Source organism: Anarrhichthys ocellatus, unplaced genomic scaffold (assembly GCF_004355925.1).
Source record: "Anarrhichthys ocellatus isolate YVR2014 unplaced genomic scaffold, GSC_Weel_1.0 scaffold62, whole genome shotgun sequence".
Taxonomy (NCBI): Eukaryota; Metazoa; Chordata; class Actinopteri; order Perciformes; family Anarhichadidae; genus Anarrhichthys; species Anarrhichthys ocellatus.
This window is the reverse complement of record NW_022280092.1, coordinates 1,083,800-1,097,708: the sequence shown is the minus strand read 5'-3', so window position 1 is coordinate 1,097,708 and position 13,909 is coordinate 1,083,800. Positions and strand designations below refer to the sequence as shown.

At 42.2% G+C, this 13,909-nt stretch overlaps 2 protein-coding genes across 5 annotated transcripts in view; one reads left to right on the top strand and one right to left on the bottom strand.

The window, feature by feature from the left end:
- Positions 1–13,906, top strand: part of bri3 (brain protein I3) — an 18,033-nt gene extending 4,127 nt beyond the window's left edge. The window contains exon 4 of one of the 3 annotated variants that reach the window (XM_031872143.1): positions 13,866–13,906. The gene's annotated coding sequence lies outside the window, so the exon portion shown is untranslated. Of the gene's footprint in view, positions 1–13,035; positions 13,086–13,859 lie in introns of those variants that run through there. The other 2 variants (XM_031872141.1, XM_031872142.1) reach the window with 2 other exon arrangements.
- baiap2l1b (BAR/IMD domain containing adaptor protein 2 like 1b) overlaps positions 1,613–13,909 on the bottom strand; it is a 25,860-nt gene continuing 13,563 nt past the window's right edge. For both annotated transcript variants that reach the window (XM_031872139.1, XM_031872140.1), the window contains exons 7-14: positions 11,488–11,640; positions 10,996–11,151; positions 10,221–10,335; positions 9,312–9,528; positions 7,097–7,159; positions 5,977–6,193; positions 2,302–2,348; positions 1,613–2,212 (exon numbers count right to left, since the gene is read on the bottom strand). In XM_031872139.1, the coding sequence (XP_031727999.1) occupies positions 2,140–2,212; positions 2,302–2,348; positions 5,977–6,193; positions 7,097–7,159; positions 9,312–9,528; positions 10,221–10,335; positions 10,996–11,151; positions 11,488–11,640 (1,041 nt within the window). In that variant the 3' untranslated portion in view covers positions 1,613–2,139. The remainder of the gene's footprint in view (positions 2,213–2,301; positions 2,349–5,976; positions 6,194–7,096; positions 7,160–9,311; positions 9,529–10,220; positions 10,336–10,995; positions 11,152–11,487; positions 11,641–13,909) is intronic.

Here is a 13,909-nt window from a genome sequence, read left to right as displayed (position 1 = left end):
TATATATATATATATATATACAATCCAGCATTTTTGTCTCTTATTTTGTCATCTTTTCTTTGCCATTATGTTGTGTACAACAAATTATCAAGATATTACCGTGAATTATGTTTTATTAGAGGCATGTGTAGAAATCTATTTTCATCTGCCAGTTGTAAGTGTCCAGCTGTTGTCAGTGCCTTCACTACATGCTGTGATCATCAGAGGTTCCATCAGTCGTGATGTATCCTGTAGATTTAGCTCGGTTATCCAAGGATCTGAGCAGATTCCTTCATGTTTTTGTCAAGCCAGAATGAACTAAAACATGTGCTTAATTAAGGTTTTTCTTTTTTTTGCTCGCACACTTCACACATATTTTAATGCTTAGAAACATTGTAGTCAACACATAATCCATGTAGATCACTGATGTATTAGCTTTTTTCCAGAAATGTAAACCTTCTTTTGAAATGTTTGTTTTTGGCTCAGTGTGTCACAGGGAAAAAAAAAAAAGACGTGAAGTGTCCCGGCTGAAACAATGGACTTGTCTCAGACTGAAAGCCTGCACCATTTTGTCTGTTCTTGTTGATACTATTTCTAGGGGCCATATTTGCACTGATAGTTTGTTGACTATTCTGCTGGGTTGTGCTTTTCCAGGGCCAATGCAGACCTCAGGTACATACAATCTGAAACGCCCTCGACGTTACAACCTCAATCACTGTTCTACTTGGGATTTCTACCTACGTCAAGGACTCTTATGTCAAAGCGCAGACTCCTCCTTTAATGTGCGGGGTTTCACTTCAAGGAAGCCGAGAGTAAAAACCTGAAGAAATCTCTCAATGTGTACAATCTCTGGATTTTTATCTTAGTACTCTGTGACAAGTCACCCTGCCCCATTCCTCCCAACCAGACAATCAATTGAGAATGTCCTTGTCCCTGTATCTGCAGTGTCTCTGTGTCTACGTCTTCCATCTCAGCCAGATGTTGTACAACTGTCCATGGCAGAATAAAGAGAGATCGAACTGGGTGGGAGTGATTTTAAAGAAATTCTTGCTTTAGAAAACACACTACGCACGCTCTTATGATTGAGGTTCTTACTTTTTATATATGTTACTATAATTAAAAATGAATGCTGCTTATGTTTTTTGACTACTTGATTTCATTTTTTTTTTTTTTTCATTTTCAAAGGGTGATGAAAATTCAAATATTCTGTTACTTATATGAACGAAGGAATTCATAAGAGCATTCAGACACTTTTGTAGACCCGTTGTGCATGATAGACAAAAAAGCAAATTGAAGAAATAAATCTTTATTTTTCATACAGCAAATTCTATTAAGATTGTAATGTGGGCCAATAACAAGTCTACAGACTGGTCTTTGCACATGCATGTGCAATGATTAAAGCAGAAATGACTGCACTGCTAATGTGAAGATGAGGTGATAGTCCACAATTTGAAGGACACAACAGGTAATGTAGTTATGTTTGTGTCATTAAGGCAAAAGTCCTGTCTAGATGGCAAAGGACAATATTCATAGCATATGTTGTACAAATGTGTATACAAGAGGGACTAAAGATTTTTTGAAGGCATCTCTGAAGTGATTTGTCTCTCCTCGCGGCAACAGTCGGCATCACAGCATCGACGCTAAGATGCAACGTTTCAATAAGGACCTGAAGCTGAAATGCAGAGGTCCTCTAAAGTTCGTTCTTCTACCGTCCTATATGGCATTTCTAACAGTCGTGTTGACGATGAACAAGCAACATCAACAGCATAAATACATCGCAGTATTTTCTTTGACCGTTTTCATTCATCCATTTCTCAAGTGCGGGTAAGAATGTGGTCCTTGTAGCATCACCACCACAAACAGAGGGACAAAATAGAAAAACATATACATCTTAAATATGTGAGCATCTGTTCTGGAAAATAAAAACGGTCCCAAAATACTTTCAACGTGAGAGTTTGCAGCAGTGATCGGATTCCCAGATTCAAATGGCATTTTTTTTTTTTTTTGTCTCAGTGCTGGCCGAGTTCTGTCTGGTTCCAGACCAGTAGACGCTGCTGGACAGTAAAGGCAGGGCAGAGCTGCACGTCACCCGGTAGATGACACAGGAAGGTTGGACAAGACGTTGCGGGAGCGGAGGGGTCGTGCGTAAATGTGGACCGATCAGATGACCGGTGCGGAGCGGTCGTTGGTGAGTGTTGGACGTAGCCGGACTGTGGAGAATGGGTTCCCTCCCCTGTGAAAAGGCAGCAGAGACGAGTGATGAGTGCACGTCTGACAGAGAGAAAAGGGAGATCATCTCGTTCATGTGCTTATGAGACTTACGCGAGGTAAGCAGGCTGAGATCTCGAGGTGCCGTTAGGCTGCACTGCCTGTGGAGAAAACACAGGCTCACTATCACAAGGCCAACATTCACTGTAACACACAGTATATAACCATGAGACATTGTCACTATGAACACCTCAAACATCCCCCTTTATGCCACATGTGATGTACAGTAACACACACATATATATATATATATATTTCATGCTGCTGAAGGATTGGACATGCTGGATAAATGGATGGGCCAGAGAAAGCGTGGGAAAGGCAGCGCGTGCTGCTGTGTCATAACACGAGACAGTGTGTGGAATCTGGACCTTCTGGAAATTCAAGTCTGTTCCACAATTAACCACATGAAGTTTTCTTTTGACAAGCTAAAGTCAGTTTCACTGAGCCTGAACACGTGCCTGACGTTTAGGGCGGGGTTCACCGCTGAAGGTGAGGATTTTGTTTTAGACAGTTCTCATTATTTAACAGAAAATCAAGTTTAATTTAAAAGGATTGACATATATGTTTTTAAAGCAGAATATTGAGTCCATTACCCACTAAAGTACATCCTCAATTAAGAGCATGTGACCCTCCCCACCTGAAATCGTCCTAGCTATGCTGATCTTGTACTCTTGGTTACATCTTGGGGACTATGTGTGAGAGGGACAGCTAAACAACAAAAGTGACTGGGAAGTGGGACATAGAAGGAGCAAATCTAAAAGAACCTCTCTCTCACTCTCTCACTCACTCACACACTCACACACTCACACACTCACAACGCAACAGAGTTTGGAGTTTCTGCTTTGCTGCTGTAGCCAGAAAAGATGATCCTGTAAACACGCCAGAAATGTAACCACAGTCTGAGTCCTACATCACTCTTTACTATATAATGCACTACATTTGGTGTCCAATTTTACTTGATGTTCTGCCAGTAAATTCCCACAACTGAACAAAAATGAATGCTACTACAAAAATCACACAATTGTCAGAAATCTCAGTTTACTCCAAAGTATACTAGTGTCTGTTATACAGGGAGCAGCGAATGACTGGATTAGGGAGTCATTTTGGACACAGACACTGTTTTGTAAACAGTTTGTCAGCATAAGTGCTGAAGATAAACTGTCGATCTTCCCTTCTGCTGGCCTTTTCTTCCAGTTATCAACCTGCAGTACTGCAGAGATTCCACAAGAGGTCAGAGGAGGATCGAGTGACTGATGTCTCTGGACAGAGTGTCTCAGTCTTGGCACAGTTCCTCTCACTGTTATTCCCCACAGGACTTAAATAATGTAACATCTGTCCTCCTCTTACAGATGTTTGGATTACAAATCACGTAGCAGCAATCATGGCTGGTAAAGGACACGCTTCTTTATACACCTACACACTTTTTAAATCTATTCTCCAAACAGCATTGAGTGTCTCTGCTTTTGTACTGCAGTTTAATATGTGCAGTCGACATGCTAATTCACAGCATGAATGTCTTCCGTTCTGCTCAGTTAGAGTTTGAGTATAAACAATAACAAGTAGCTCTGATACTCAAAACCGTCTCTGCCCCTTTTACTTTCTTTGTGGATCTCAATCACTCTCCCTCTCTGTTTGCCTCCATCCTCGACATACATTCATTCCTGCGAGTCCTCATCTTTTTCTCGACGAAAAGCACAGAAACAGTGAGGGTGCATTTTTTTTCTCATGGTGAGGGTGCATTACAGGGTAACCCAACCTCCCCCGGCCCTCCTGTCTCCCCTCCCCTTCCTCCCCTCCCCTCCCCTCCTCTCCTCTGCTCTGCTCCCCTAGTCGTCTCTGAACCAACCCACAACATTGGGAAAAAAAAGGGGGAAATATGTGAATATAGCACTGGTAGATTTCAGATGATATTATAGATATTTAGACTACGGTCAGGATTATCATACGATAGTATGGGAATTAAACTGACTTCCTCCCAGTATCAGTGCAAAGGAAACACACGCTTTACCACTTGCCCATACTAAACACTTTATGACACAAACAGTGATGCATCACACTTATCATGCCGACACTGGCTGAGTAAGAGATAGTTACTGTGAGATATTTTAAACATTTTAAATGGGAGACATGCATAAATAATCCGGTTTGAAAAGTGCCAAATATCGTCAGAAGTCTCCAGGTAGACTAGAGAAGTGTTATGTGATGTAGTGCAGCGGTTGTGTATGCAATCGTGCAGACAGAGCAGGTGCGTTTCACCCTGAACCAACCACAGCACATTTGCATTTATCCAGAGCAGGCAAACTGCAAAAGCTTTCACAGAGCAAAGCCGCAACTTTGGTTGACACTTTGCATGGTCTGCAAACGGGACAACATTCGTAAAGTAATAGCTACAGTCATGCTGCTGGCTGAAATGATGATATTAAATACAAATTCTGTGTCACCATTTGTGAGGATGGACAGAACGCGTCATCATTATGTTATCTGAGGGTACTGTGTATGCACTGCTGACCCAGACTCAGTTCTCATCTCTATCCCATTGTCACTGCCTCTTACTGGAGAAGAGACTGTAACAACGCCGATCTTCTTCACAGCTGTGCTGTGAAGAAGATCGGCCTCTGTCTTCATCCCCAACAACCATGAGAGGATGAACCGCAATTTTGGAAAACAAGACAGGTTTCCTGCAGTAAAGCTTGCATTAGCCTTTCTAACACATCTCTGATATTTTGTCTTTTTGTCTCCCCCGAAAAAAATATTTATCTAAATCTAAGGTGGGTCTTTATGGTGATTTTTCGACAGTCAAAGTAGAGCAAAACAAATCCATCCTAGTTTCTGTAACTACATGTCCTGTTCAGGGTCATGTGGAGCTGGAAAGGACTTAAAATGCCCAGCGTGAGAGGCAGAGTATCCCTTGGATACCGATAGGAAGTTACACACAACCAAAACAGTTTCTAAACACATTAACACCTATGGACAATTTAAAGTCTCAAATCCATCCGACTGGAGGTTTTTACAGAAATAAGCTGCAGTTTATGCAACCTAAGCCTCACATATAATAAAAGGTAAACAACACCGTTGTTGTCTTTATAATAAATGCGCCATCCTCCAACGCTATGTCCGCAAATGAGCCAAGAAAATCCCCGCTTTTGTATGCTTTTCAAAATTTAAATTCAGTATTTCAATTTCTTAAGACAACAAGCCTCAATCAGTATTGTTTGTACAAGCAGATAATGAAAATACCCATAATAATGACTTGTCAGTATGTGCTTGTGCCTCACATGCATTTGTCCGGAAGATAATCACGCCATAGAAGTAATTTCTACGGCAAACTCAAACAGTCCAAATAATAGATTTTTGTATTGTGTGTGTGTGTGTCGGCCGACACAGACAGTCTATCAGATTGTGGTCAGGTTTCCAAGGCTGACATAAAAAGCTCATCTGACACCACACACACACACACGTACTGTCATCAGCAGTCTAGATAAGGCTGCACAGCTGAGGGTACAGTAGGTATCACGTGAGACGAAGCCTCACATTGCCAGTTCTAACACGACACTACGCCGTGACTGTGCCAGCACAGCAGAAAGGTCTGACAGCAGACAGAAGGTCAAAGTGCTCTGGGCTGATTACATTTCTTACAACAATAATCTCTTTAACGGAACATTTTCCTCTTGCTAAAAGTGTGAAAATGTCATGATGAACGGACGTGATCCAAACAACCCACTGACTGACCGTGTGGGGATCAGACGAGGAGGAGGAGGAGGCTGCAGAGGGCGTTGGGGAGTGCTTGTAGTTTGTGGCGACGGTGCTGGTGTTGTTCTTGATGGCGTTGCGCTGCGGGACGTCACTGTAGTCCGCCGGGGGGAGCACCATGGTCGCCTCGTCTGTCTCCGTGTCCTGATGGTGGAGGTTGACCACACTTCTACTGCGGTACGGGGCCGTAGACACACTGTGGTAGGAGCAGGAGGAAGAGGAGGAAGGGTGAGGGGACGGATTACAAACAGATATATGAAGGAAAAGAAAGGATGAAAGATGGAAGTGAAGAAGGAAGTAGGAGAAGGGGAAAAATAAAGCCACTAAAACTAATTTGCATGTGGGTGTACTCCTGTTTTTCTATCTTCAAGGGCTGTATCTTGGGTTTAGGGTTACTTATTGTTTGGCTTACAGGCATGATGAAAAAAACAAGGTTTGGGGCACAAACTAAATACAGTCAGTGGAGGGTCCTCACAAGGACAAAAGGACCAGGATGCTTATGCGTGTTGTGTCCCCCAGCGCTGGTTATACTTTAAACTTTCTGTGGCAGTTGGTTGGCAGCCTCTCTCTGGGAGGTGCAGCACATTAAGATCTAATAAATTAATCCGACAGGGATTAGTCTCTTTGAAGAAAAGGCTGGAGTCGACTTCACTGAACCTTCTCTCTCTCATCAGCAGCTAAATCTATTCATCAGCACAAAACATCCTGTTTCCTCATATTCTGCTGAGCTTGTGTGACATTTTAGATTCATTTCAGTTACACAGAATTTGTATGAGCAAAACACACGCAAACATTGTTTTACGGTGTATGAATCCTTTAACGAATGCATCCCTCACTCTGCGTTGTATAATGCAACACAACAAACTCTTTCAAACAGAAAAAGCTTCATACGGTTAGACGATTGAGGAAACAAAATAAGCACAACAGGAATCAAAGGTTGAGGAATGGGAGAGTCCCTCATAAGATTCGAAAGATTACCTCTCTAACAGGAGTAACTAGAGGAAACAGTGCCAACAATACAGCTGGCTGCAACATGAAACCTGCCACTGTGTGTGTGTGTGTGTGTGTGTGTGTGTGTGTGAACCTGGAGTCTCCTTACCTGTTGTTATTCACGAGAGGCTCGGAGAGAGCACGGCAGTAAGATGAAGGGAACCAGCCCCTCCTGCAACACACAGACAAAGACAGAGAAGCCAAGTTAGAGATGATTACATCCGAGGTATATCCTGCTGCCAGCCGGCCCGATCGGCTCTCATTGCACAGGAATCCAAAAGCCTCTAAATGATTAGCATAGAGCTATGCTGGTCGGCCCTCAACTCAATGAATTCCTCCATCTCTTAACCAGAAGATAAAGACACATATATGCCTATTTCCCCCACAGTATTGTGGGGATGCTATAGAGCTATTATAAGTATCTGTATTTTTGTATATACTGTGTGGATGTATGTCCGTGGTTACTGAAAAAGTTGGACTTCATCACAGCAAAGACGTCCTCAGGAATGGATGGCTCCGATTTGTAAACGGAGATCATCAAAGGGAACCTTTTCAAATGCCTTTGATTCGATGGAATTTATCTGTTCTAACAGCAAATCTCCCCTGTTGGTCGGGGACTGTTTGTAATCCATCTTTTATAAGAAGCAAAAGGAAATCAGTGACTTGAATGAATCAAGGGCTTGTGGTGAAGGTCTTATCTCAAAGCAGCTGAGCTGACACACGATTCGGGTTTGTTTGGAGCTACAATGAATCTTTGCGCTTGTTTAATAAATGAGTCGATATCCGAGTCAGGCTGCAGAGACCCATGAAGTTTCTGGTGGCCTCAGTGAGATAAAATCAAGCAGCCTTTTGTCCGTGCCGACACATACACACACCAAAACAACTGCATTGTGGAGTTGAAAACCACATTGAGAAAAATGAGATGAAGCTAGTCAAATGATTTCACCAAATTTAGGCGCCCCGACACCTTCTCACCTTGATCTGATCAAAAAAAAAAAAAAAAAAAAAAAAAAAAAACTTAGTTAAGCTTGAAAACACATTTTAAGGAATTGATATGAGAGAATGAAAAGGTTTATAAAATTAAAAATGAGTCACAGCTTGACTTTATCAAAAGCTCAGAGCAAGGACTGTGTGTCATTGTGCCGTTATGGTACAAGATTGTTCGTAATCAGTACATACATATAAGTTATACATGTTAATATTTGCACTTCTGGCATAGGAAAATGGGCGTTTCCTTTGTGCACCCGAGATTAAAAAAAAAAAAGACTCCTGCTGGAAAATACACCTCACTCAATCTCACTCATAGTAACAGCAGCTTTATTTATCAAGGGAAAGGTTTCCCACTGGACAGGTTCACTGAAACAACTTGGCATTAATAAAAACCTTGTTCAAGGACAACTCACGAGTACTGGTAGCCAAGGGTGTTAACTTTCCCCAACTGACTTTTGCTGGACAAGAAAGCAAAACTCTAACAAGCCTGCTTGAACGATAAGACAGTGGGATCAAGTTAATGTCGGAAAAGTGACCACGATGATAATACGCATGGTCACATGTCATTATTTGTCAAATGTTGCCGCGGTGTAGTATTTATCACCAAGTGTCTTGCTGACATTCATCCCTCAGTCCATCAACAGTGCGTGTGTGAATCAGTCTAGGTGTTGCCAGGCGAGTTGCCGGGAAACACTATCAAAGCAGACATAAGACAAAGGGAGAAACTCAGCGAGAGACCCAAACGCATTAAAGCCAAACCTCCTGCAGGCCCTTGATCAGTTTTATATACTGTACATTTGCCAGGTAATCTCTCTTGATGGTGATACAGATCAAACCTGATGAATGATACAAATTAAAAACAACACTTCCAGGATGTCAGATCAAATCCACGTTTCAAAAATCAGACATCAGAGACCCGGGGAGAGTGGGCCCGGTTGGTGCCCGTCTGTGTGGGAGAGCAGGTGGTACTCTGAACTTCTCTCTGTGCCTCCCTCGAGCCCGCTATCCTACATCCAACCCTCAGGCCATACTTTACTTTGATTTCCTTAGTCAGGCAGCACTCGGGGAGCCGAGAGCTGTGCGAGTGCGTGGACATGGTCAGCATAACAATCTGACGAGGGACCATCTGGCCAGCGCAGTCCGACTCGTGTCAATCCTCTAACCGGTAGGAGGGTGGAGGAACATGACAAATAAAACAATGGATGATGAAGTGTAGGCGATTATTGTAAATCCACATATCAATGTACTGTATGAACAGAACAGCATGCCTTTCCTTATTTGGATAATCTTAGTTTTTAATGACATATAATTCAGACACGTGTGGTTCGACTCACTTTCCATTCTTCTCCAGCTCGCCGTACATCCACCCGTCTCTCTCGTCGGGGATGAGCAGGGCGATGACGTCTCCCTCTTCGAAGCTGAGCAGCGTGTTGTTGCTGCCGGCGGTGTGGGGGAAGATGGTGCGCACTCGCATCCTCTTCACTATATTGTTGAGGCCAGTGGCGACGGACACGGACCTGGCCAGATTGTGGTCCTCGCTGCTCACGTGGTCTGGGGAGTGAGGAAGGAAGAAAGGTGAGGATGATGATGAGGAGCAACAGTGAGAGTAACGACTTGAGCAAAATGTTGCTTTGAGCTTCGATATTTTCTCATTAGCAATCAACATAATGTATAGCCGAGGCTGATGGGAATGTCATTACTTTGGCAGGTATTTGGTCATAAATCAAAATACTGGAAAATTGTCAAATTCGACCCGGTGATGGCGCTAATTGAAAGATCAGCGTATCAAAATGTGAACGTCTGTACCAAACTGAACGACAATCCATCCAATAGTTTTCACGATATTTCAATACAAGACAAAAACATCAACTTTGTGGTGGCACCAAAGGAAAAGTCAATGGACTGTATCCTTTTAAAACATCTGTAGCACATTTTATGACAGCCCATCCAGTGCTTGTTTAATCATTTATAATAAACATTTATTTGATACAACCATTTCATCCTGAAATGCGTCTCTGTTGCGCTGAGAGAGCAACGAAACAGCAATAGACAAAAGTGATACTCAAATCCAAATCCAAGTGAAACAGATGCTATTTGTTCTAGGAACAAGAACAGACAGTTCTTGTTGGGTGCACTACAAAAGCACAGGCTTAAAGGTAAACAGTGTGAAGCCTTTAGGGGGATCTATTGGCAGAAGTCATCACAACACAGAGGTACCAAATTAAAAACCAATGCCATATTACCTATGCTGTTTTTGGTGGGGCTGGTTACGGTGGTGGTGTTGTTCTCCTGGGTGAACATGTTAGCCAGAGGACTGGTCTGAGCCTTCAGAGGCGGAGCCAGAGGAGCGGACATGTTCTGCCACAACAACATTAATCAAAACGTTAGCGTGTGAATACACAATCTTTTTCCAACTTGCCTTTGAACGTTCAAGCTAAATAATTGAATAAATACACCAAAACATGCAGCTGTTTTTATGGTAATATTTCAGGCAGATGTACCCTCCCCATTATTGTGACTTTGAAAAAAATCAGACCACATTTTATGACACAATTATGCAGAAATGCAGGGAGATATTTCCTGCTTCACCCACTATTCCTAGCACGACCAGCACTGGAGTGAAGCCAGTACTGTTATCTATATTTGACTGTTTAATGATCGCAGTCACTGCCTCATCAATAGCTAAACATTAACCTATAGCTTATTTAGCAAGATGCTTGATTTAAGACCCAGTAAAAGTCACCGATCCAACATACTGTAAGATATAAACAAGTCATTCCGACTGGCTATAGTCATAACATATTAAACATCATTACATTTATGTGAATATTAAGCTACATCATGCTTAATAAATGTGGTTTATCTTGATTACAGAACATACACGTTGTTCAAACTAACTCCACATTTTAAAGAACTCCATTCTCTCTTCATTGATATGCAAACCTATGCAGCAAAGTGCTCAGGAATCATCTAATCTGTAAGTAATCATAAGACGTTATTTGTGCCTCCCCATCGTACCATACTGTGCCGCGACGGGGAGGGAGAGGGCAGAGGTGTGATGACGACGGGCGTGCGCAGTCCGTCGATCATGGACAAGATACTGTCGGGCATGTCGGAGGCGTCGTTGCACCGGTCCTGCCAGCTCTTTAGCTTTGCCGTCAGCATGTCTCTGGCCTGTCCAGCAGGCGTGGACGCAAGAAAAGATATTAAAAGAAAACATGAGTAATCAGCGGAAACAGTGCATACATTTTCATCACTATGGCAACATGAGAGCACTGAGATTGGGGGTTGAGGAATAAATTGTTCAATCTCAGGTCTTGAATGTTTATCTCCGTGCGGTATAATCTGATGTACTATCTCGGCGACATATTTGGATTCCCCTTTCAAAGCCACATTGAGTCTAACATAAAGATAGCTTTACGCCTCCACTGCAACGTAGCCTGTGCAGCGTTTATACAAGGAAAAGCTTGACTTGATTCTAACATAATAAGCAGCAGAAGGGACTTGTACCTTCTCGTGGAAGGAGGCATACTGGTAGGAGAACATGCAGTGTTTGTCCACCAGGAAACAGAAGCGTCTCTTCTCCTCCAGCAGAGCCTCCTTACAGCCGTCTGCGATGAACAGCTGCATGTCCATCTGACGGCTTGTCAACGTTTCCAGGCACTGAGACAACAAAAGCACACATAATACAATATTATAACAGTTACATAATTAGTCAATATGAATAGATTGAAATCCATTATTAGCGTGTCTTTTGTTATCCTCTGTCTTTCAAACTACCATCTTAATTCGATCATCATGTCTTATCTTCTCCCACCACACGGGTTGAAGCCATCTAGTCCCTTTTCACTGCCCGTCTGTGCACAAACCCAACCAGGGCAAATAACATGAAGCAGGTTTACGTTCTGAATATCCTAATCTCTCTCTTGCAGGGGGAAATGTATTATTAGACTACAGTTTACTGCACTGACAGATAAGGGTGCTTTGTGTGTTTAGTGAAAGGACTGAGCACCAGGAACAAAACACAGCAGTTGTAGGGAGGGAATGCGTTATCTACACCGATTATAAAAAAAAGGTCGGAAGGCTATTGAAGGGATTTTTGACTAGTGTGTCCTTGTGCATGTATGTGAAAGTGAACACACGATGTCTTTACCTTTAATGTTACCATTAATAACCAGTGCCCAGGTGTGAGCATTTACAAATATTACATATGATCATTGTGTGGATTTGAATTCTGGCTCATACAATGCATTTGTATGATTTTCCAACCAATCGTTCACATCACACAGATTAACATCTTCTCAAAAAGAGTATTAGGAAACTCAGTCGGACCCTTTTTTTTAACATCGTCTTTTGTCCCCGAGTCGTTGTCAAGGCTACACCTGGGATCTGTATCGTCATCCTCATCCAAGTTCCTGGAATTGGCACGCCCGTAACGGTTGTTGATACAATGGCACACACACCCTCTCTATTCACTTTTTACAACCGTCCTCTTCCGATAAGTCGCTGATGGCTTTATTTACCAGGAAGCTGTGGTGGGTTTAGTGCATTTATGCCCATTAAACATATTTAACATGGAAATGTGGCAGCCACTCGGTAGGAGAATGTTAGTAAATTTACCCAAATGAATGTGAACTGCAATAATAAACATCATTAAAATGCTTAATTCCTATCTAATTACTCCACCAAAATGTTTGTAGAACTGTCCCTCTGGGTGTCAAAATCACAGAGTAAACATGCCCTCATAACTCAAACAGAAACAAACAATACTACTGAATTATTAGAAGATATTAAAAAAACATGACCTCTGCAAACCTGTGTATGCATTCAGTGGCAAAAGTGACTCTGAGCGGCGGTGATGTCATCTTTGTCCAAACAGTGTCGTCTGTCTGCCTGACCGCATGTGAATCTGTCCGTCTCTCTAACAACAGGAAATCCTGACATGAACTTCTCCGTTTAGAGTTGCTGATATCTCGACCAATACCCGACGTTATAAGACGCGGATCTCTGTGGCTACGTGTCAACAAACAAGCAGATGTCAATTTCTGAACCAACCACACACACACACACACACACACACACACACACACAGAGAGCTGCTGTCTCTTTATTTCTCTTTTGCTGCCGTTGCTTTTCCCCCACTGACGTCCCACAATCTCACCCTGCTGCTCTAACTACAAGCTTTACTGCAACACAATCAACTCACTATTATGCAGTATATTTAAAGAACATAACATGTAACCCAAAAGTCAGATTGGGTTTATGACGACCACAGACACTTAACTAAAACTTTAACTGACCTTTAATGTTGTCCAAAACTAATTGGAAGCATACTCTTGCTTTGCTGACTTCCAGTAAGTATTTGACTGTTGTACTCTTTAAATAGTATTTGTGATAACATCTGACTGACTGTATACCAATCAATTGTCTGTGAAGAGTGTGCTTTTCAGCCCAATATTAAACATCTCGATGAAGGATTGAACTAGCAGTTACTTCTACACTGCAATGTTTTCTACACGGCAAAAATTACAAAAACATCGGATATTAAATAAAGATTTTATCATAAATTCTCATATTCTTGTCCTTGGAGAGGAAAGGTGAGCGTGCCACACTAGCTACATTACAGTGTGTTTCCAACTGACTACCACCATGTTCAAATAAATATTCATAACATGCATTCATTTAGCTCATTGTAATGTTCTACGATGTAATTATAATTTGTATTATTGTTTTGACGAGGAAAACTGCTGAATGTCATGCCAATAAAGATCGTTTGAATGGAATAGAACTAAGAGAGAGATGGAGAACGAGAACACCTTTCCAGAACTGTAGAGGTGGGCGGCATAGTTTCTACCAACAAGTGGATGAGGGAAAAAAGTGGTACGCACACACACACACACACACACACACACACACACACACACACACACAC